Source organism: Natrix helvetica (genome assembly GCF_964273705.1).
Source record: "Natrix helvetica genome assembly, chromosome: 12".
NCBI classification, from domain to species: Eukaryota; Metazoa; Chordata; class Lepidosauria; order Squamata; family Natricidae; genus Natrix; species Natrix helvetica.
The window spans coordinates 11635668-11659257 of NC_138556.1; the positions used below are offsets into that span (position 1 = coordinate 11635668).

General features: G+C 42.6%; 1 protein-coding gene across 4 annotated transcripts; it reads left to right on the forward strand.

Moving 5' to 3' along the window:
- The first annotated feature begins 31 nt into the window (after positions 1–31).
- WDR93 (WD repeat domain 93) lies at positions 32–23375 on the forward strand. Of its 4 annotated transcripts, none has more exons than XM_081964733.1 (18): positions 32–270; positions 1262–1571; positions 2269–2464; positions 2774–2838; positions 4024–4106; positions 6395–6539; positions 7723–7758; positions 10284–10371; positions 10988–11171; positions 12128–12198; positions 12820–12906; positions 14277–14408; positions 16046–16259; positions 17592–17652; positions 18831–18987; positions 19962–20121; positions 20977–21096; positions 22898–23375. In XM_081964733.1, exons 2-18 carry the CDS (start codon positions 1305–1307, stop codon positions 22962–22964), a joined length of 2133 nt encoding a protein of 710 aa, XP_081820859.1. In that variant the 5' UTR covers positions 32–270; positions 1262–1304; the 3' UTR covers positions 22965–23375. The 4 variants fall into 4 exon arrangements, with proteins under 4 accessions (XP_081820859.1, XP_081820862.1, XP_081820861.1 ...); XM_081964735.1 differs by having other exon boundaries at positions 47–74; XM_081964734.1 differs by having other exon boundaries at positions 64–147.
- Positions 23376–23590: the final 215 nt, after the last annotated feature.

Consider the following 23590-nt stretch of genomic DNA (forward strand, 5'->3'; position numbering starts at 1 on the left):
CCTTCCGCCGGGGGGGTTGCCATAGCAACGCGTCAACTTCCGTAGACAGGTGTGCGCTGGTGGCCGGTGGACAGGTGTGCGCGGAGGCAGGCGGAAGCCAAGAAGAGGAGTTTGGGAGCTTTGATTTGGGCTCCTCTGCCTGCCTGTGTGAATCATTTTTTCCCCTTGAATTTTTTCCCCTTCCTTCTTTCCCAAGCGGGAGAACTGTAGCACCCATCATCCCCAGCTTTGATGGGCTTTGCAGTTGGACGCCTCTAAAAGCCTCCCCAGGTGCTTACCTAGAATGAGGGGGAGGCCTTATGCGAAAGAAAGCACAAGATTTCTGGTTGAGGTTGCTGCTTTCGGGATGCCCTGGAATCTGTTTTGTTTTGTTCTGTTTCGGTTGTGTTTCGTTTCGTTTTGTGTTTCATTTTGTCTTTTGTGTTGATTTGTTTTTCCTTTGGTGGTTTTCATTTTATTGGGTTGTTTTTTTTGGGGGGGGTTGTTTCTGTTTTGGTTCCTTTTGTTTGTGTTTTGTATTGTTTGCTTTTATTTTTTGTTTCAGTTTGTTTCTGTTTTGTTTGTTTCTGTTTGGGTTCCTTCTCTTTGTGTTTTGTATTATTCGTTTTGACTTTTTGTTTCAGTTTGTTTCTGTTTTGCTTGTTTAGGTTTTGGTTCCTTCTCTTTGTGTTTTGTATTGTTCGTTTTGACTTTTTGTTTCAGTTTGTTCCTGCTTTGCTTGTTTCGGTTGGTTTTGGTTACTTTCCTTTTTTGTTTTGTTTTGTTTTTGTTTAGTTTGTTTCGCTTTTGTTTCTGGGTCTGTCCAAACCTAAGGGACTTTGGACAGTGTACAAAAAGTACCTCCCTCCAAGAGAAAAAACAAAATAGTCCGATATTGCACAACAGTATTATGCTACGTGGAGAGCTGGCAAGAGTGTATTTAGGATTGCAGTAAAGTAATCAATTGGTGCAATGGTTAAGGCACCTGGCTAGAAACCAGGATGTTGTGAGTTCTAGTCTCACCTTAGGTATGAAAGCCAGCTGGGTAACTTTGGGCCAGTCGCTCTCTCTCAGTCCAATCCATTTTACAGGATTGTGATTGTGGGGAAAATAGGAGGAGAAAAGAATATGAATATTTGGTGCTGTGAGTTATTTATGAGAAATAAAAGTGGGTTTTTAAAAAGAAATCTTTAAAAAAACCTTGAGGATGATCTTTGCTTCTCTCTTTTTTTAATCAAATTCCATCCACCCTGATTAATAATTGGATTGAATTTTATTGTAGAACTCAGTCGAGTGCAAGGCAAGAGCACTGAAGAAAAAGAAGGATGCCTTTCTATCTTCGGAAGCAGCATTTTGACATTCCTCCGCCCACCGAGAAAGACTGGATTAAAAAAGACGAAGAAGAAAATTTCTTCCTCAATGACCCTGACCAGCTCCTAGACTCCTTGCCTCAGCCTTTCTGCATGATCAATAAAATATTGAAAGACTTGTTTGAAAGAGCCTGGGATCGAATAGAAGAAAGGCGGCCGTTACAAGAGACAAAGCAGCAAAGTTTCACACCCGTACTCTGTCACCCTACAAATAAATTCATGGTAATCTAAAGCTCTTCCAGATAAATAATCCAAGGAAACCTTCGATTATGTGACATTGGCACCATATTTTATTTTCCTCCACGGTGTCATCCCCTTGGACAATCAAACTGGTTTTATTTTGACTTAACTAGGGTATAATTTCAGTGAGATATGAATTGGACGTTACCACAAAGACATAAATCTAAATATTTCTAGATTATCCCTTCGCCTCAGAGATCCCTTATGTATAATTCCATCAAAACCATTAAAATTACCAAAGGTTTATTAAACATATTTTAATGAGCCAAAGATGTTAAAAGCATGGAACCATTTAAAAATCAGATGAAGTAAAAAAATATCACCCCCACATATAAAGACATTGTAGTATAGAGGGATTGGAATTATGATGGCATTCATGTTGTATGATCACTTTTTTGAGGTAGACATCATGTTCTCTTCTTTTGAATCTTCACATTTCTGAGGTAGACTTCATGTTTTCTTCTTTTGAATCTTCACGTTTCTGAGGTAGACATGTTCTCTTCTTTTGAATCTTCACGTTTCTGAGGTAGACATGTTCTCTTCTTTTGAATTGTCTTGTTTCTGAGGTAGACATGCTCTCTTCTTTTGAATCTTCACGTTTCTGAGGTAGACATGTTCTCTTCTTTTGAATTGTCTTGTTTCTGAGGTAGACATGCTCTCTTCTTTTGAATCTTCCCAGGTTTCAGGAAGGGTAAACTGCCTGTCAGCTTCCGAAGGGTACATCTTTATCGGGCATTCCACCGGGATTTCTGTCTTCAGCGCAACCACCTGTGAGAACCTGTGTACTTGGGAAGCCACCAAACTTGAAATTTGCACCATTCAGCTGTCAGTCCTCGGTGGGGTCTCCCATGTTCTTGGAACAGTGGATGAGATGGGTAGGTAGCTATGCATTTATATTCTTTAAGAATGAGTGATTAATTTGCAGATTGGTTCCACAATTTATTATGACTGTCTTCAGCAAAGTCTTGCAAAATGAGTTTCAAGTTTTTCCTTTTGAGTAGCCAGAAGGAATAAATTCTGTTTTCTTCAAACAGAAGAGAATGTATATGATTTTCATTTATGGTAGCATTCTCAGCCAATCAAAGTATGGTTACTGAATAAATAAAGGCACCATTTGGGGTTTGGCTAATGAACATGAAGGAAAAATTGTCGTCCCCTAGAATCATTCTTGTTTTGTTTTCCAGGTTTTGCACGTCTTTTTTGCTTTGTCAGGGAAAACCTCTTGCATATAAGATCCATAAATGAAGTGGTGAGTTTGTATCATATTAAACTGCTTGGTGCTTATCTTTATCTACCTGTCAATTTTCACTTGTCTACCTGAAGGCAGAACAAGAAGCAATGGGTGGAAACCAATCAAGGAGAGAAGCAACTTAGAACTGAGGAGAAATTTCCTGACAGAACTATTAATCAGTGGAACAGCTTGCCTCCAGAAGTTGTGAATGCCCCAACACTGGAAGTTTTTAAGAAGATGTTGGATAACCATTTGTCTGAAGTGGTGTAGGGTTTCCTGCCTAGGTAGGGGTTGGGTCTAGAAGACCTCCAAGGTCCCTTCCAACCCTGCTATTCTATTCTATTGTGGGACATCCATGTTGCTGTAATCTTTAAAAAATGTTTTTAATTGAATGTCTATCGCCAGTTTAAAATCTAAGCAGAATTGGGTCTGGTTAGTACTTAAAAGAGGAGACTATAGAGAGAGAATATAGATTAGATTTAGAAGGGGAATAAAATCTAGGAGAAAGCTGTGTCAAACCACTTGCGCACTGCAGCCAAGAATGCAGCATGGACACTTCAACTTGAAGATTTCCCTTTTTTCTTTATTAATTTGGACACATGTCCTCTGAGTGCACTTTTATGACCCATCTGGTTAATCACTATGGGAAAGAAGTACAAGTGGTCCTCGGTTTACAACAGTTCATTTTGTGACCGTTCAAATTTACAAGATAAATTTATAACATTAAAAAAAGTGACTTACGACCATTTGACGCCCTGAACAACAGTTGCAGATTATCAAAATCCAGACCTTTAGCAACTGTTTCCTCTTTTTGATGGGTGCAGTGCCCCCAGAGTCACGTGGTCCCCTTTTGAGAACTTCTGACAAGGAAAGTCAGTCGGAAAGCCAGGTTCGCTTAACAACTGCAGTCATTCATTGAACGACGGTGGCAAGAAAGGGGGTAAAACGGGGGCACAAATAATGCTTTTCTCACTTAGCCACGGAAATGTTGGGCTCAGTTGTGGTTGTTAAGTCGAGGATTTACCTGTACCGGGCTGATTTTTTTTTTAACCTTCTGACCTTCTCCGATAAAGACTTTTGCTCTTCTGTCAGATTCCTCAGGGAATCAGCTCTGCAGCCAAAATAATGTAGTATTAGACTCCTTCCTTTCCTGGTTCAACAGGCCTAGCCTGATCTCATATTTTGTATTCTCCTGTTTGTCAGGAAGATATCAGCAAACGGAACATCTGCGTGGCACTGGAGCTTTCGCAGGAGTGTGACTATGCAGGATTCCTGCTACAAGGCAAGTCTGAGCCTCCCTTAACCATATGATGGGCTTGAAGTCCAGATCCACAGTTGGGTGGGGTTCTGACCCAGGATTCCTTAAAAAGCACGAAGCAGAGTCTTGGTTCCGGCAAAACCTCTTTTATTTACACAACTGTGAATTCCTTTCATTCGCAGTCAGCAAGGCTTTAGCAAACAGTCTTTCAGGGGAATATTTATCAACACGAACCTTATCTTGCTTGGAAAGCTGCCATATAACTAGTTTCCAAATGCAGGGCAAGGCACAGAGTCTCTTATAGTCACAAACAGAACTTTCCACTCTTGAAACGGCTGAAGGAACGAATTGTTTCCTGCAAAAGCCCCCTCCCCATTTGCTCCTCTTTTGTGTCCTATCACTTCCAAGGTGTGGCTTTATACTACGTTGACCCTGCTTTCTTAGTTGTTCTTGTCTTCTGGCAGCTCTGCGCATGCACATACTTGGAATAGGCTCCAGCTGTTCCTCTGCCTCACTGCTGTCTAGCTCCTTCTCTGCCTCTGACGCACAGCCCTCGTCTGAGCTTTCCTCAGCCCCCAGGACTGGCCCATGTTCCTCCCCAACCTCCTCGCTGTCTCACTGTGCTGCCAGTTTTGCTGGCCGCCTCCAGGCCACAACAGGTGGTTTTGATATTAAAAAAGTCTTCAAAACTATCCCTTCTTACTGGCATACTTAATATGTCCTACTGATGATGAAATTTGAGTCCAAATCCTGGAGGCACACCATTAATTTTTTAAATCTATTCATAGATTTCATAACCTTGGCTAGGTTTGGTTATTTTCCTTTTATATGGAGATGTGGAATACATTTGGATATCTGTATAATTCATACATACATACATACATACATACATACATACATACATACATACATACATATATACATATATATATATATACCAACAACAGTAATTTGCATCATAAAGAGCCAGCTTGTTTTTTTTCCCCCCTTTTTCTAAAACTTGATTTGTAATGGGCTGTTACTTTGTTTAGAACAGTTGTGTTGAAATCCAAGCTGCATTATTAAGACAGGAACTTTCCAAACAGTATTTAATAGTTCAGGTTTGGAGAAAACGGATACTTTTGAATGTATGTTTCTCCTCCTCCTCCTCCTCCTCCTCCTCCCCCTCCCCCTCCCCCCTCCCCCTCCCCCTCCCCCTCCTCCTCCTTCTTCTTCTGCCATATCCGTCATCGGACATTGGCATTCATGTTGGCAATCCTATTTTTGTCAACAGCCGCATGAAAAAATGCTGACGAGTTTTGTCCAAACCAGTCCCTTAGGTTTTGAAGCCATGATCTTGTTCTTCTTCAGCCTGGACCTCGTTTGCCTTCAATCTTTCCTTGGAGGATTAAGTGAAGGGTGCCGTATTTTTCTGGATGTCGCATCACATGTTCAAAATATTCTAACGTTCGCTTTTTAATGACTTTGATGATTTGCCTTGGCTTATCACCTCCTCATTTCTGATTTTGTCAACCCAGCTTCTACATAACAGCCACCTATAAATCTACATTTCAAATGCTTCTAGTTTCTTCAAGTTTTTTTTTTTTGTCAGAGACCAACTCTCTACTCCGTACAGCAGGATAGAAAAGATGTAACATCCGACAAGCCTGATTTTCAGTCTTAGGCTTATGTTGTGACTGCAGAAGGCCTTTTTTCATTTTGAATGTATGGTGGTTTTTTTTTTTTTTTTTTTTTTTGCACTTTGGAAATCCGTCTCGAGCAGTTCTTCTGCCAGTGACTTCCCTTTTATATATACTCAGAAGTTTAAGGAATTTCCATTAGAAATTTCCTGAAAGTCACCTGGGCCGCTTGAACAGTGGTGGACAACTGGCAGCCTCTAAAATCTTTCTTTTCTTTTCTTTTTTCAGTCTGAGCCCGTTCCAACTGCAGAATTACCTTTTGGGTCATTTTAAAGTGGAAAATAATAAAATAACTTTGGTATCAGCATATATACACTGCCCAGACTAGTTTTTGGTGAAACAGGCAGCTGTAACAGAAAACCTCAGCTCAACTTGTATACGTCCCACTTGTCTCATCCCCTGAATTGGTCCTGTCACCCATCTAAACTGGACAACATTTACAGCTGCTATTTGTCCATCTTTGACTTGTCCCAGAATTCACAGTTCGTGAGCAGGGGCAAAATACTGTGAACCTGGTCTTGTTGTTATGGGACACCATTAATAATAAGGGCCCTTGTGCATTTTAAAGGACTGTGAGACCTTTCTCCTCCTTCCTGATTGCTTAATGTGCTTTCTTCTGATTTCTCAATAAAGGCAGCTCCGAGACTTGGCTGGAGATTTATCGATTGCCTAAGGATGCCTGGCAGAAAGAGACCGAACATCTCCTTGCGATTGCTCTCCCAGGTTCAGCATCTGCCAAGGACACGGGACTCAGCCAGCTGCCAGCGCAAGAGAAATCTATGGTAAAACCCACTTTTTTAGAGGTCCAAATGGTTAGCAGCTCTAAACGTTTTCCATCTAGCTAAAGAAATATCACTAATGTTCTCAAGGCACCTTCTTGCTAAACTACCTGGATTCTTAACCCAGCATTTAAACCATATAATCTGCTGTCGATAATGTTGTTGCTATGTACTATAATATAGGTATGGCTGGGGAATGAGCCCGTATCTCTTTAATTGTGTTAAAAGTGCCTAAAACAGTTCAGTTGTTTATGGGGCTCTTCCTGGGAATTAACCTTAATTCTGGATTATTTTCTTAAAATTTGTATCTGGTGATGCCAGATAGAAGCACCTTGGCATTTTCTTCTGACATAATACTTCTTATCTCTAGAGCACAGGGGTCACCAACTTTTCGGACCTCAGGAACCACTAAATTCATAATTTATAATTTCATAATCCCGCGGATCACTAATATGATTTTTTTTAAAAGATACATAATATTTAGGTAAAGGTAAAGGTTCCCCTTGCGCATATGTGCTAGTCATTCCCGACTCTAGGGGGCGGTGCTCATCTCCGTTTCAAAGCCGAAGAGCCAGCTCTGTCCAAAGACATTTCCGTGGTCATGTGGCCGGCATGACTAAATGCCGAAGGCGCACGGAATGCTGTTACCTTCCTACCAAAGGTGGTTCCTATTTTCAACTTGTATTTTTACATGCTTTCGAACTGCTAGGTTGGCAGAAGCTGGGACAAGTAACAGGAGCTCATTCAAATACGTGGCGCTAGGGATTTGAACCACAGAACTGCCAATCTTTCTGATCGACAAGCTCACATTTTAGCCTCTGAGCCACCGCATCTCAAATAATATTTAGTGCAATATAAAAAATGCAAATAATTTTTCTGTGGACTACCAAAATTTTCACAGACCACCAGTTAGTTGGTGACCTCTAGGATGTCTCTCCACATTTAGAAATTAATGAGTGGATCTTCTTTTATTAAAATGAGCCAAGATGATAGAATCCTTTTCCAATAAGAATCAGAACCTCCTTGGGTTTCTGGTGTCAACTGTTGTTTGGTTTGAGGGTGCTAAGAGCTGAACTAATTCCATATGAGTGTAGTTTTACTGTAGGTCGAGTCGGAATATCTATCTAAGCCCTTCTAGTGTTGTTCTATGTATTTCTGAACCATGGATGTTTTTGTATTTCTACAGCACAAGAATGTTGATATTCAAGGAGCTGAAGATGTGGTAAGCAATCCTGTCTTTGAACTCTATGAGGTTGTTAAAGGGCTGAAGCAGCCTTGGCCAGACAACTGGATTGTCAAGAAGTCTGCTTTGAGAAGGAATTTGTAAAGTGGGCACCATGGGTATATTTTTAATTCTGTATATGTTACTCCCATGTGACACACGAGATAGCAATGTGTTTACAGTTTTACAATTCAGTAGCAGAGTTGGAAGGGACCTTGGAGGTCTTCTAGTCCAACCCCCTGCCTAGTTGCCCCCATTTGTTTCAGACAGATGGCTATCCAACATCTTCTTAAAGACTTCCAGTGTTGGGGCATTCACAACTTCTGGAGGCAAGCTGTTCCACTGGTTAATTGTTCTAACTGTCAGGAAATTTCTCCTTAGTTCTAAGTTGCTTCTCTCCTTGATTAGTTTCCAACCATTGCTTCTTGTTCTAACCTCAGTGCTTTGAAGAATAGCTTGACTCCCTCTTGTTTGGGGCAACCCCTGAGGTATTGGAAGACTGCTATAATGTCTCCCCTAGTCCTTTTTTCATTAAACTAGACATACCCAGTTCCTGCAACCGTTCTTCATATGTTTTAGTCTCCAGTCCCCTAATCATCTTTGTTGCTCTTCTCTGCACTCTTTCTAGAGTCTCCACATCTTTTCTACATTGTGGCGACCAAAACTGGATGCAGTATTCCAAGTGTGGCCTTACCAAGGCATTATAAAGTGGTACTAACACTTCACATGATTCTATCCCTCTGTTGATGCAGCCTAGAACTGTGTTGGCTTTTTTGGCAGCTGCTGCACACTGCTGGCTCATATTTAAATGGTTGTCCACTAGGACTCCAAGATCCCTTTCACAGTTACTACTGTTGAGCAAGGTACCACCTATATTGTACCTGTGCATTTTGTTTTTGTTGTCTCTATTGATCCATGTCTCTATTGATCCTTGGAAGCTTTTGTCCCACTTTGAATACGTACATTGGAAAGAGGACATTTTAACAACAACAACAAACATTGGATTGGTGGGGTGCTCCAAAACAGAGGGACAGTCGTGGCATCCCTTTTATTTCCAAGACTGCCTGTCGGGTTTCATAAACATTCATGGAAAATGAAAATGGTAGATAGACACTGCAGCGCAGTGATTCCTTGCGCCAGAAGAAGAGAAAAAAGAGAATTGGGGGATTATAGGCAAAATCCTGGGTCAAAGAAATCTAGATGACAAAAAGGAACATTCTGATAAATTGATAGAGGGAATTGGTTGTGTGCAACATTTATGTGACTGCCCACAATGCATTTGCAAAAAAAATCTACAGGCATTCACCCAACCCCCAAAAGGTTGAATAGTCCTGATCTAGTAGATCCCGTTTCTTGATATCTTTCATGACTGCCTTGCCAGTCATGAATGGTGGTGAGTGAGAAGTCTTCTAGGGCTTGTTTCCTCCGCCAAACTTCAAAGAAAGCCACTAAGTTTTGACTTTAAAACTGAAATGGCACTCTGGGATTATGAAGTACCCAACCAGTCTTCAGAATCTAGTTGATTGAGTACAGCACCATGCTAAGCATCTGGTACCAGATGTTGACAGATGAAACATTGCGACATGACAACTTAGACACACACACACACACACACGCCTTTCAAACTTGCACCCTGATTCTTGACACAAAGACATAGGTCATGGGATTCTCATTGGGATGTTGCAACACATGTTTCACGGTTTAACCCTTTCGCCACTCCTCACCCCACCCCACCCCTCACGCTCACCTATGAGCTCTGAGGAAAGTCTGCAAAGTCTTAGCCTGATAGATTAACTATGTCTGAAGAGGAAAGTTTTTAGGACAGGGCAACATTGTCATCCAGAGGTCTGCAGTCTCCTTTAGACTGTTGGACATATTTGGAATATTTCAAATTTAACATTGGGCTCTTAAATTTCAGCCACTTTCTAAGACTGGGCACCTTAGAAGATGCTTATTGGTAGAGAAAGGACAGTAGTAATAGCACTTAGACTTACATACCGCTTCATAGTGCTTTTACAGCCCTCTCTAAGCGGTTTACAGAGTCAGCCTCTTGCCCCCAACAATCTGGGTCCTCATTTTACCCACCTCAGAAGGATAGAAGGCTGAGTCAAATCTTGAGCCTGGTGAGATTTGAACTGCCGAACTGCAGCTAGCAGTCAGCTGAAGAAGCCTGCAGTGCTGCACTCTAACCATTGCGCCACCTCGGCTCTATAAAGTCATTGATACTGTCTGCAGCCAATCACAAAACACCTATTTACAATTTATGATGTTGCTGTGCTCCTCCTCCTCCTCCTCCTCCTCCTCCTCCTCCTCCTCCTCCTCCTCCTCCTCCTCCTCCTCCTCCTCCATCTTTAAGAAAGTCACATGAAGCTGGATCTCTGATAGTCATCACATAAAATGACATTAGTGCCCACATGCTGTCCATTGATAGTCTAACCAGAAACCTCCCCACTCCTAAAATCCTGATTTTTATCAAGGAGCAGCAATAACACATTGTTCAGAATTGCCCTTTTGATTCTTTGTAGGATTTGCAACAGCTACTAACCAAAATTGAATCGAAGCTGCTTCCCCCGGTTCTACTGTTGAAGGTCAGACCACCCAAACCTCTTTCAGGTTAGAACCTACTCAACTCCTTTCTGCTTTCTCAACGTTTGTGCTTCGTTGTGCTGGGGCAAACAAGCAAGAAAAATCGAACTATGGAAAGCAATAGGTTCCTGCCCTTTGGACAAGGGTGGGCTTCAAAAATTGCAACAAAGGGTTCGCTGCCCCGTTGCTGGGTGGGCACGGGCATGGTAGGCGTGGCCTAGTTGGCCTCCTGCACCATGTGTGTGTGTGTGGGGGGGGCATTTTTCACCCTCCCCAGGCTCCAGAGGCTTTCCTTGAGCCTCCTGGAGGGCAAAAACCGCTGCCCCCAGGCTCCAGAGGCCCCCTGGAGGTTGGAAACAGGCCAGGAACAGTTGAAGTTCACACATCTTAAAGATGCCAAGGTCGAGAAACACTGCCTTAAGAAATAAGCCTCACGGTATTCCTTGAGATTTGCTCCCAGGCTTTCAACCTGAGCCTCTTACTTAATCAGTTCACCTATTTCTTTTCTCTCTCTCTCTAAAAGTCCAAGAGATTATAGCTTCCCAAAATTAAAGACGAATAAACAAAACGAGCAGAAGCAGGTTTCAAGGGAATTGGACTGATGGAAAGGGTTTTTTTTAAACACTGTTTTGTTGACATTCAGCAAGTGCATTTAAGAGTCCGTTTGAAGCTTTAATGAAGAGTGACGAAGGACATGTGATCGGCCTGGGCTACAACAACTTGATCAGAGAGTGCCAGATGGAATGGCTGGAAGAGATTTTTAACAGCAAGTTCCAGCAGTACCTGGAGATAGAGGAGGATGTGGAGAGCAAAGAGGAAACACCTAGGTAAGAGGAGAGGATTTGCTCGATTTCCAGTTGCATTGTTGAGAAAATATGATGCAGTGGCTCAGTGGTTAAGACGCTGAGCTTGTCGATCAGAAAGGTTGGCTGTTCGATGGTTCGAATCCCTAGCGCCGTGTAACGGAGTGAGCTCCTGTTACTTGTCCCAGCTTCTGCCAACCTAGCAGTTCGAAAGCACGCAAAAATGCAAGTAGAAAAATAGGAACCACCTTTGGTGGAAAGGTAACAGCATTCCATGCACCTTTGGCGTTTAGTCATGCCGGCCGCATGACCACAGAGACGCCTTCTGACAGCGCTGGCTCTTCGGCTTTGAAACGGAGATGAGCACTGCCCCCTAGAATCGGGAACGACTAGCACATATGTGCAAGGGGGACCTTTACCTTTAACTATGTAATTCTGTTGCTGAGATAAAACTGGTAAGGTGCAGGGACCTTCACCTGGTTTCCTAAGATGATCTGAAAACGTTTTTCTGATTTTTCTAATAGCCTTCCCATAGTTTTTCCAGTTGTTTTGGCCATCAGGATTTGAAACCATAATCGATTTTGAGGGAGACACTTTACAGAAATACATACGTGCATTTTAATTGGAAGATAGGAATAGCAATAACACTTCATAGTGCTTTACAGCCCTCTCTAAGCAGTTTATAGAGTCAACATATTTCCCCCAACAATCTGGGTCTTTTACCAACCTCAGAAAAAATGGAAAGTTGAGTCACCCTTGAGCCAGTGAGGATCGAACTGCTGGCAGTGGGCAGTGAATTAGCCTGCGATACTGAATTCTTACTGCTGCACCACCACAGCTCCTCCTCCTTTTGGGGAAAATGTGAGCGACGTACAAATAACCCTGATAAATAACGCTCCTCCAAACCAGTGCTTATTGGCTCCCTTTAATCTCTTGATAATATGTGTGTTTACACGAATTGTTGTCTCTGTCTATTTCAGTTGTGCAAAATTCCATTTTCACTTAGCTGGCCGCACCTTTCAAACTGGAACTGAATTAAAACCTGAGACAGGTAATTTCCCATGCTGGGCAGCAGTTGTGGGATTGAAACACTTTTACTACCGGTCCTGTGGGTGTGGTGTGGCTTGGTGAGCGTGGCTGGGGAAGGATACTGCAAAATCTCCATTCCTTTCCCACCCCACTCCAGGGCAAGGATACTGTATAATCTCCATTTCCACCCCACCCCACTACCCTGCTTTTCAGTTCCGTTCTTCTATGCAGGGCAACGTAAGAAGACCCAGCTGGGACTTGGGACGCAGCAAATAGATGGGACGGAGCCAGCCAGAAGTGGTATTTGCCGGTTCTCCGAACTACTCAAAATTTCCGCTACCGGTTCGGCTGAACCAATCAGAACTGGGTGAATACCACCTCTGCTGGGCAGGACTTTTAATAGTCCTGATGAAACTCTTCAGCAGAATTATAGTTTGAATATGAACACAGTCAACATGTTCAGGCCAGGAGTCTGCCCTCTCTGGTGGGATTTCAACTTGCACATTTGTTTCCTGATTTTTGGTTTTCCCAGGCTCCTTCCAAAAGAAAGAACAAGGGGGATGGGAAAACAAAATCTTTTGCCTTTCAAATCTTTCTCATGGCCTTATCTCTGAGTGCCTTTTGTTTTGTTTACGTTTTCTAGACATGCCTGTCGCGTTCAGTGTTCACTGGAGCAATAGTCACAATCTTTGCTTCTATTTCCTGAGTCGTCCACCCAAGGAAAGACCTGGTAATGCGACTGTGGAGTCTCCTTACAAGAATGTTCTGAAGTTTTATGTGCATTTCAGAGTTTCTGGCGATATATTTCAGACGCCTCAAGGCATAGTCCTCTGTGCAGACTGTTTTATTGGGGGGGGGGGCAGGGGATGGGGGACTTGAAATTCAACAGCCAAATCTTGGTATCAGATCATATTTCATAAAATAGAACAAAAAACAACAGTAAAGAATATTTGAATCACAAGAATTTGGCGCTAGGAGTTGCCCCATGATTTTAGCTCCATTTATTAGCAGAAAAACAAGAAAAGCAAAAGTCTAGTTTTCCGTTTTGAAGAGTAGCTTTAGAAAATTAGCCACCTGAAAAATTCTCTTTTGCAAAACATATTTTGAGATTACGTGTTTTGCTAAAGTGTAGTTTGTTTTTACCATTGTTGTGCTGAACATGCTAAAATTGATTACATTCGTGCAAGATTGGTAGCCATAAATTGCACTGGAACAACTAACACATATGTGTGAAAGGGAACCTTTACCTAAGTTTACATAACATGTTAAGATGAAACCAGAAATGAAAATCACTTCATGAGAGTTATCACAATGTTGGCATTGAGTCTTTATTGATTAGCCCTTGGGCCATATCAATGTGCAAAGTTCCGGAAACAAATGATTACTAAAATTTGATAAAAGCAATTTAAAATGGAATTTGATCAACTACAATTTAAAATGCAATTGCAATTAGAGATGATTTAAGATGAAATTGGAATAAAATGCAGCCTAAAATGAAATTGGAATAGAATAGAATAATTTAAGATCTAAATAAAATAGGATAAAATTACACAGCTTGACACAATGGTCAGATATGGGAGATTCCATTTAATACCCTACAATTAGCATCTCTGCATTTATGGAGCGGGGGAGGTAGAAGCCCTGGCTCACATCCTATTTGATTCTTGCTTGTATAAGGTGGTGAGAGACAAGTACCTTGGTCCATACACCAAAGGAAGGACCCATTGGGATCCCCATATCAAAACAACTCACCTTATGTGTAGCCAGAACCTAAAAATAACATTTAACACAGTGCAGTACTTAAGTAACCAAAATGGTTTGGTTTAGTACAATGTAATTATTTAGGTTCTGGGTTACACAGTTGGCCCATCTCATTCAAAGCTCATAAATGCTAAAACACATAATCCAGCACCGCCATGGGCCCCTGGATTGCCAGTTTCTGTACTAAGTGGCTAATAAGGTGGATTCTGCTTACTCCTATGTGTAGCTGTATGAATTGTAAAGAGAGAGGTGGAGAATCTAAAGTGGTTCTAAGCAGAAGATGATGTTCTTTTCCTTACTGTGAGGCCCATCTCTCATAGGATCTTCTGTTCCTTCCAGATTCTGATCCCAAACCAGATATTATTTGGCCATGCGCTGCTCCGATTGTATATTCAACTGTCAGCTCTTGCTCGTCTTACTTTGCTTTTGCCTGTGAAGACAGGGTCATTACTTTGTGGGACACATCAGTTGGTGAGCTTATTTTTTATTTATTTGATTTGTCAATCGTTTACAAGATAATAGGCGTAAGAATAAACACAGGTATGAATGAAATGGGGACAGTAGGACAGGGACGGTAGGCATGATGGTGCGCTTATGCATGCCCCATTTACGTACCTCTTAGGAATGGGGTGAGGTCAATAGTAGCCAGTTTAAGGTTAAAGTTATGGGGATTTGAAGATGTAACAATAGAGTCAGGCAGAGTCACCTCCATATAATCAAGCGTCTTATTTTATCACATGCGCACCCCAAATTAAATTTTGTTGGAAACCTCGTGGGGGAGTTTGGACTTCAAATGTATATAAAAGAAAAAACCACTCACACCAGATCACGAAATCTCCAGAACCGTAAAGCCTACAAGGTTGAAATGTGACACGTACATTCCTCTTGGCTTCTAGGTGCTCGCTTAGAAAGGATTTTTCAAAATGACCTTCAGATCATTAGAATTTGTTATATTATTCTTAACATGCTCTGATGCTAAGGAGTTCTACTCCCCCCCTCCCCACCTGAAAAGATTTCTGTTCAAACTGCCACTTGAGCACATGACTCATCCGACCTACTGGCTGGGAGTTTGGAGAGGAGCCTGAGGCAGAGAAGGAGATAAGATAGGAGAGCTGTCTGTGGGGCAAGCCTGAGGGAGAGAAGGGGATAAGATAGGGGAGGTTTCTGTGGGGCAAGCCTGAGGGAGAGAAGGGGATAGGATAGAAGACGTTTCTGTGGGGCAAGCCTGAGGGAGAGAAGGGGATAGGATAGAAGACGTTTCTGTGGGGCAAGCCTGAGGGAAAGAAGGGGATAGGATAGGGGAGGCTTCTGTGGGGCAACCTGAGGGAGAGACGGGGATAGAAAAGGGGAGGTTTCTGTGAGGCAAGGCTGAGGGAGAGAAGGGGATAGGATAGAAGACGTTTCTGTGGGGCAAGCCTGAGGGAAAGAAGGGGATAGGATAGGGGAGGCTTCTGTGGGGCAACCTGAGGGAGAGACGGGGATAGAAAAGGGGAGGTTTCTGTGGGGCAAGCCTGAGGGAGAGAAGGGGATAGGATAGAAGACGTTTCTGTGGGGCAAGCCTGAGGGAGAGAAGGGGATAAGATAGGGGAGGCTTCTGTGGGGCAACCTGAGGGAGAGATGGGGATAGAAAAAGGGAGGTTTCTGTGGGGCAAGCCTGAGGGAGAGAAGGGGATAGGATAGAAGACGTTTCTGTGGGGCAAGCCTGAGGGAGAGAAGGGGATAAGATAGGGGAGGCTTCTGTGGGGCAAGCCTGAGGGAGAGAAGGGGAGAGAAGAGACTGATCTGTAACTACTCATTAATTTTCAAGCTGTGTCAATTTATTAAGCCCGATCACATAGTTTTGTAGCGGAGCATGGATATCCAGCTAGTACTTTAAATGTTTAGGAGATTGTCCAATTCTAGAAGACTTTGGACAGTATGCAAAATGGGCTGGGCTTGTAATCCAGTTTGTAAGAAGAAACCTAATGGCAATTTTGGGTAGCTTAGGCTAGTATCCACTCTGTACTAATTTCTTCAGAAAGCTGACTCTGGCATAGTGAAACAAACTATTACTCCTCTACTGATGAAGAGGAGCCTGCTACCCTACGTCTTCGTTTGTGCTCTCCCAGGGTTTCCCTTCTGTGCCATGGTGCTTCAAGAAAACTACGCCGCACGAAGCATCCAATTCATGCCACGTTTGCTGCCATCCAGAGAGAAAACATCTTGCTGCAGTAAGGATCCTGCCCACACCATGGTGCAGCTTTTGGTGCTCTGCACAGATGGATCACTTCACCTGCTCACATCAGGGACCAAAGAATTTAAGTCCAAGTTATTGGGAATTAGGTGAGGCATCCCACATTTGGGGAAATTGGGAGGATGCTCATTCTCTGGCCCTGATTTCCCCTGTGAGAAGAAATACACCCCATCTTGCCAACTCCCGTGCCATGACTGTGTTTATGAGGAAAAGGCATTGCATTTTATTGCTGTTGGGGGATGTCCATTGGTATGACAAGCCAAGATTAAAGGAAAAGGTAAAGTTCCCCTCACACATATGAGCTAGTGGTTCCTGATTCTAGGGGGTGGTGCTCATGTCCGTTTGAAAGCCGAAAAGCCAGCGCTGTCCAAAGACGTCTCCGTGGTCATGTGGCTGGCATGACTAAATGCCGAAGGTGCATGGAACGCTGTGACCTTCCCATCAAAGGTGGTCCCTATTTTTCTACTTGCATTTTTACGTGCTTTCAAACTGCTAGGTTGGCAGAAGCTGGGACAAGTCACGGGAGCTCACTCCGTTATGTGGCGCTAGGGATTCGAACCGCCGAACTGTCGACCTTTCTGATCGACAAGCTCGGCGTCTTAGCCACTGAGCCACCGTGCCCCTTAAGCCAAGATTAGTAATGTCCTTATTTGAAAAGAGTGCTGGGAATTGGAATCCACTCTCGTTGCAAAGCGAGGGTGTGTCTTAAAACAATTTCAAAATGTTGTTCATTGTTCCAGAAAACAAATCAGAATTTAAAAGAGCGGATTGAGAAAACAATGTAATAACTATGACGGGGCAGATGCATGAGAGTCATAAACATGCCAAGAAAAGAATTTCTCCATTGAAGAATATAAATGTGTAAAAACCCAGTTCAACTGGTTTAGATTTTTTTTTTTAACTTTTCTTCCACCCTTTTCCATGATCGGTTTTCCATAATTTCACTATTTATTGACACATGTTCAATGGTACTGTAACATTTCATTTTTCTTAATAAAGGCCAGATGGATTTGGGTTGGTGTTTTCTCATGTCCAACATGACTGCTATTGTTTTTCCCTGAAGGACAGAAATTTAATCTTTGTAGATTTTTTTTTTAAAGTTTAGTGGGAACGTCTGCTGCCCATCCTAGAATGTTATCCTGGTAGCATGAGGGCTAATAGCATATTCTGTGTAGAAAAAATGGAATTCTGAGAAGCATTTTTACGACACCCGCACACAGTCTCTAGACTGATTGACTGAATTAACTGAATGCACAATGATTCCTCTACGTCTTTATGGTCCTTTTTAGATCAGAATCGAAGAAATACTGAAAACATTTCTCTTAAATAGTTATATGACTTATACCTCTCTTGGCCATGGAATATGCTTTCCTCAAGATGCCAAGGGGAAAAAGTACATAACGTCTCTTTTTTTAAAATAGGCCTGAGGTTCCTGATCAGACAATCAGCGCTGTGGCCACCATCCCAACTTTGCCCGATGCTGTGAGTGCCATCTTGTTACTTACTTAAAATGTCTTGTCTCTCCAAATCCAAGAAACCTGAAGGTTTCAGGGAGATCAGGGAGGGATGCTCAGCGATGAAATTCGAGATGAAATATCCGAGTATAAAATAATCAGTTGTGATGCTGGATTTCTTGTGTGTTGATATGGCAGAGATGGCTGAATGATAAATGCCGTACCCTACCAAGATCCATGTTAATGGTGGTGGTGGCATTTTTTTAAAAAAAATTATTTGTATCCTGCCTATATACTGTATATATAAATGGCTCTGTGTGTGTGTGTGTGTGTGTGTGTGTGTGTGTGTGTGTGTGTGTGTTCCAGCATAACTCTGGAACGCCTTGAGCAATTTCAACCAAACTTGGTACACAGATTACTTACTCTCTAGGAAAAAATACTGTGGGGGTAAGACACCCTTAACACCACTCAGTGTGTGTGTTCTGTTAAGATACAGCCTGTTGTGCCTTAAAATGGCTTCTATCGTACTGCCGCAAAATGGCTTTTACTGTACAGCGCAGTGGAGTTGCCATGGTAACGACTTCACAGTACTCCATAAGGGGGCTCCCTCTGGTAAGGGGGAAAATCCAACATTAGAAATTACGTTTGGTTCTGACATTCCCCCCCCCCCCCTAAATAAATACCCGGCCAACGCCGGGTTATCAACTAGTTACAAATAATTCAAAGTGGCAAACATATCCAACAAACCTTCCTTCTGCTATTGTCCCCACAATAATAATCCTGTGAGTAACTTGGGCTGAGAGAGAGGGAATGGCCCAAGGTCCCCCAGCTGCCTTTCATGGCTAAGGTATGACTAGAACTCCCTATCTCCCAGTGAGTGGCCCAAGGTCATCCGGGCAGCTTCAATGTGTAATATGGGACTAGAACTCACAGTCTCCTGGTGATTGGCCCAAAGACACCCAGCTGGCTTTAATGCCTGAGCCAGGACTGGAACTCACAGTCTCCTCTTTCTAGTCTGGTTCCTTAACCACTAGATCAACTGGCTCTTTGTAAATGGTAGCTGTTGGCTTAACATATAGAAGTCATTGGGTTGTGGGGCGGCTGCTACAAAACGACACCCTTGTGTGTGTGTGTGTGTGTGTGTGTGTGTGTGTGTGTGTGTGTTTAAGATCTGCATGTCATTCTTCATTTGTGCCATTGTGCCAGGTACTAATTTTCTTCTGGATTGGCGTCATTAATCTGATGGACACCACGACAGATGAGATCATTTGCCAATTCACAATGCCCTCTTCATACAAAGTTGCATCACCCTGGCAGCCGGTTTTTTCCATGGATACGAATGGCAGCTGGTTAGCCGCCCAAGGTAAGGAGTTCTGGAAACGGACGTACACCACAAACACACCTAAGGAGAGGCAAGGGTATATTTCCTTTCTTGAAGCATGTCTTGAATTTCTTCAACTTGCTTTCTCAGCTCTCCAGTGCTGGCTCAGCTTCAGCTTTTCTTTCTGTTTCTACTTCAGAAGAGGGGATGTTAGATCCTGCTAGTATCCTCCTTGAAGCACTTCCACATTTGTGCCATCATTTTATAAAGCGTTTTGAAGGTGATCAACAATTGTTTCCATGTTTGTTGGTCTCAGAGCACTCAGGAGGACAGGAAGCTCAGTTTCTGACCGAGGCTTCCCAAGAGCATGAAGCAAACTCCTTGCCCCAACAAAATCCCCTTTCATTAATTGACTGTGAATTCTGCTCATTCACATCCAGCAAAGTCTTTCAAGGGAGGATTTACAGTCACAGACCTTATCTGGCTTGGAAAGCTTGCCAGGCCGATATCTGCAAAACTTGGCCAGGAGTCTCAGAGAGTCACAAACCAATTAAGCGAACTGATTGTCTCCTGCAAACTCCACTCCTCTTTTATTTCCTCGGGGGGGGGGGGCATTCATTGTCCACCTGTGGCCTTACTCCCAAGTCGATCCCTGTTCTTTAGCTGTTCCCTTCGTCTGGCAACTCTGCACATGCGCACACTGGGAACAGGCTCCAGCTGTTCATCTGCCTCACTGATGTCTGACTCCGAAGGCAGCTGATAACTGGCATACGGCTCTGGCCCTATCTCTGCCTCCGACACAGAGCCCTCATCAGAGCCTTCTCCAGACTCCAGGACTGGCCCATTTCCCTCCCCAACCTCCTCACTTTCCGAATCTGCCGCCAGTTCCTCTGGCTGCTGGCGGACCACAACATCTTGTTTGATTTCTCTGTTATTATCATTCTTGATTAATCAATCCAAAGTGGACCTTCTAAAATAGCATTTGCATCGCTAACTCTAACATTGCAATTATACAGGGGAGTCAAAGGCTGGTAAAACAGAAATGGAGACCATCTTTATTTATGACTTCAAGACATATTCTTTCATGGAAACGTTTGCTGCAAAAGCTCAGAATCTACCTGCTGCTTTCCCAGAATTGACCTGGGACAAACGTTGTGATCTTTTTTTAAATAACAAGTAAGTTGACAAGCCATATTCTCCTTTGGGACATTCTTAAGCAATGAAACTTTTTTCCATGTATGACTTCTCTTTTTAAAAAAATAAATAAATAGCAAAATCACTATCCTAAAGTCCTGACATATTATCATTCTGAAAGGCAGAATGAAATTTATTGTAAGATGGCATATTAACTGTATTTAGTTTCTTCAATCTCATTAGATATGAGGGGTTTCTTTTTTTGTTGTCGTTTTGCCCACAGTTTAGTTTGGTCCATTTTAGTCTTTCTGGAACGTAGGCCCTGGCCAAAATCAGTCCTTCCATTCAAAGAGCTTCTTTAAATCTTAAAAAAAAGATCTTTACCCTTTCTGTCTGAACTCTTCTTCCAGTTATTCTAGTTATTCCAGGACAAAAAAAAAAAAAAAACCCTACAATTTCCACAGTATTTTCCTGAAATGTGCACTTTATCCATAAAATCACTAGATGGCAATATGACATGTGTAATGAATGTATGACTGGCTAGCTAAATTATACTTTGAAGATGAATAGGAGATAGGTGCTGCTTCAAACAAACGAGGTTAACTTTTAATTATTATGCAAGCTGCATAATAACTGCATAATAACTTGGGGCTTATTTGGTTTCATCTTAGCTTGTTATGTTTAATTGAAGTTTAATAGAATAAAACTGGAAGGGACCTTGGAGGTCTTCTAGTCCAGCCCCCTGCTCAAGCAGGAGAACCGATACCATTTCTGATAAGGGACTGTCCAGTCTCTTCTTAAAAGCCTCCAGTGATGGAGCACTCATGATTTCTGAATCCGACGGGTGGTGGGTTCAGCCCAAGGAGCTGGAATCTCTCGTTTGTGTCTCCTGGCTAGTTTGCAGAGGCTGTCCACAATTAGCCAACAGATGCCAGAATGCTGGAGCCAGCTGCAGGAATATGCAGCTACCTTGAAAAGGAAGATGTTTGGGGAAGCGAACCTATATAAGGAGTCAAGGTTGGTTCTCTTCTTCGTTGTCGTCATACCTCTTCCCCCCCTCCCCTCCCCCGAGACAGATGCTGAACCATAATTGCTTTGACCAACCCAGAACAGATGTTGCTCTTTGTGTTTCCTGTAGCGAAGATATTTTGCATATCAACTCAGGCCTAATATCAGGCAATACAGAATTAAAGCACTCCAAAATATGGGCATGGTAACAGAGTTCTCTATTTTTATACTCCTCCCCTTCATTAGCTGGGTGCCCATGTTTTCCTTCGCCCACCACTTTCGACAATGTTAGCCACGTGTCACCTTGAAAAGCATGTAACTGAAGAAGTTTTTTCCCCCACCCCAGAAGCGAAATGAAAAAAAGATTAATTAACCTAACCACTTGGTGAATTTTAACGCCCAGAATCCTCAGCGATGGCGATGCTGAGGGAGGCATTTTGGGAGGTAACCTCCACTCGTTTGAAAGGCGTTCCAGGCCGAGCAGAAACATTTTAGTTATAATTAGACAGGTTTTGAAACAGGGCAGTTCTTTTGATGATTATTTGCAAAAGTCCTATTGTGTTGATCCTGTATATTTGCTGTGATACGTTAAGGAGTTACCATTGATGTGGCAAGACTCCGTTTCAAAAGCTGACTCTGACATGTTCCTTTAAATCAGGGATCGGCACTCAAAGAGCCATTTGGACCTGTTTCCCACTTAAAAGAAAACACCGGGAGCCCCAAACCCTGACTATTTCCTGAGCGGCCACAGAACTAGCATATGTAGTTGAATTCAACGTTCTCCTGTGCGCTGCATGGAGAGTCCAAGCATGGGTTAAATTCAGTCTATCTGCCCTAGGACTGAGTAGATTTTTCTTTAGCCACGCCTCCTGTGCCTCATTGAGGTCAGTTTAAAAACTCAGTCCGCCCGTTTGGACTAAATTTGGTGAGTTCCTCAGTTCTGAGCAGACAGACTGGGACTCTCCAAATAGTTTACAGGTGTTTTGGTGTTTGTTTAGTAGAAGTAATTGGTAGAATAGCTTAGTGTCGGTTTGTCTTGAGTTCTTACATTGCTGAGAGGTCTGTCGGGGCTCATTGGCGCTTGCGACGCATATTTTGAGCGACGGAGCCCCAGCAGAGGGATGAAAGAGCCACATGAGGCCCCAGAGCCATGGACTGCTGACCCCTGCTTTAAATCAAACATTGTCCAGTGAGAAGGGAAATCTAAGAGTGTATTTTCCACTCAAGCCTATTACTCTTGTTGTGCAAAGACTGGATTCAGATATTTCAGTTAAAGGCAGCTTGAACAAATCAGCTTTGTTTTTGAATTCATACAGATTTTTAAAAAATGCCTCTAAATAAGTCCAGCAACTTTATGATTTCTTGGGCATACATACCAAGGTACTTTTCCCAAGTCGGACTTGCCTTTCTGAAGCAGTTAAGGCAGACGCTGGTTTTGTTTTATCCCTCAGTTTTTAAGGGATGGAGAATGAGGTGTCCCAGATCAACATGAGCCTCCAAAGTTTCCGTCAATTGTACTGCAGAATTCTGGAGTGGATTCTGAGGGCCTCAAAAATGGGTTAGGGAGCAGATTATCTACCCTAGTAATAATCTGTTCATACCTCTTGATAGGCCTTCTGTTGAAGGGCAGACAATCACTGGACAATGGAAAAGTAAAAATGTAGTTATGGAACATTTGATTCACTAGCCACTAGGAATCCTGACTAGTGATGTCTAGAATCTTGTGCCTTTTGGTACAAAAACTTTTACTTTATGTTGTTTCCAACTTTATAAAAATGACCGCGCTTATATCAGTTCTTTTCTGTTTTAGCTTTTTCCCCGGGACTAGCGAAGAAATAATACATGTTGACCCGGTACCTGAAATACCATCAACCTAAGCAGCAACTTTGCCATCTGATTCCATTTTTGGACGTTTTTGAATAACATCTGGTTTCTTGCAAATCATCACATCATTTAAAAGGAAGGAACAAGATCAGAAACCAGTTGTGGAAGAATTCAACACGAGAACAGAGCCTCCAGTTGCCTTTAGAGGCCCAAGGAGTAATCTCTGTTATACAGTTCAAAGTGCAGGAGATAGGGACCAAATGCCCAGGAAATTAAGTTCTAAGGTGCTAAGGAACACACAAGAAATCTCTACCAATATACTTGTTTTTCCTCCTTTTTGCATCCGCTCAGACAGATCTTAAGCCTGCAGATAAAGCCTCCATTTGGTTAATTTTTATGGACCTGAGCAATAGATGTCGTTAGTACTCTTTTTACAAATGAACATAGCTGTTACTGTCATAATATTGGAACTTTCAGAAAATGAAATAATCTGGTGCGATCTGATTCCAATTCCAATTTACTTGGACTTCAGTAAGGCATTTGATAAGGTAGACCATAACCTACTACTAGATAAAGTAGAAGAATGTGGGTTAGACAGCATCACCACCAGATGGATTCGTAACTGGCTGACCAACCTCACTCAACGTGTAGTCCTCAATGGAACTGCATCTACATGGAG

What these genes read in the sequence shown, in the direction of transcription:
- WDR93 (XM_081964733.1), top strand. Translation starts at nt 1,305, where the DNA reads ATGCCTTTCTATCTTCGGAAGCAGCATTTTGACATTCCTCCGCCCACC. An exon ending in CAGCTGGTTAGCCGCCCAAG is followed by an intron (nt 18,988 to 19,961) that starts GTAAGGAGTTCT and finishes GCAATTATACAG; the next exon opens with GGGAGTCAAAGGCTGGTAAA. An exon ending in AACCTATATAAGGAGTCAAG is followed by an intron (nt 21,097 to 22,897) that starts GTTGGTTCTCTT and finishes TTTCTGTTTTAG; the next exon opens with CTTTTTCCCCGGGACTAGCG.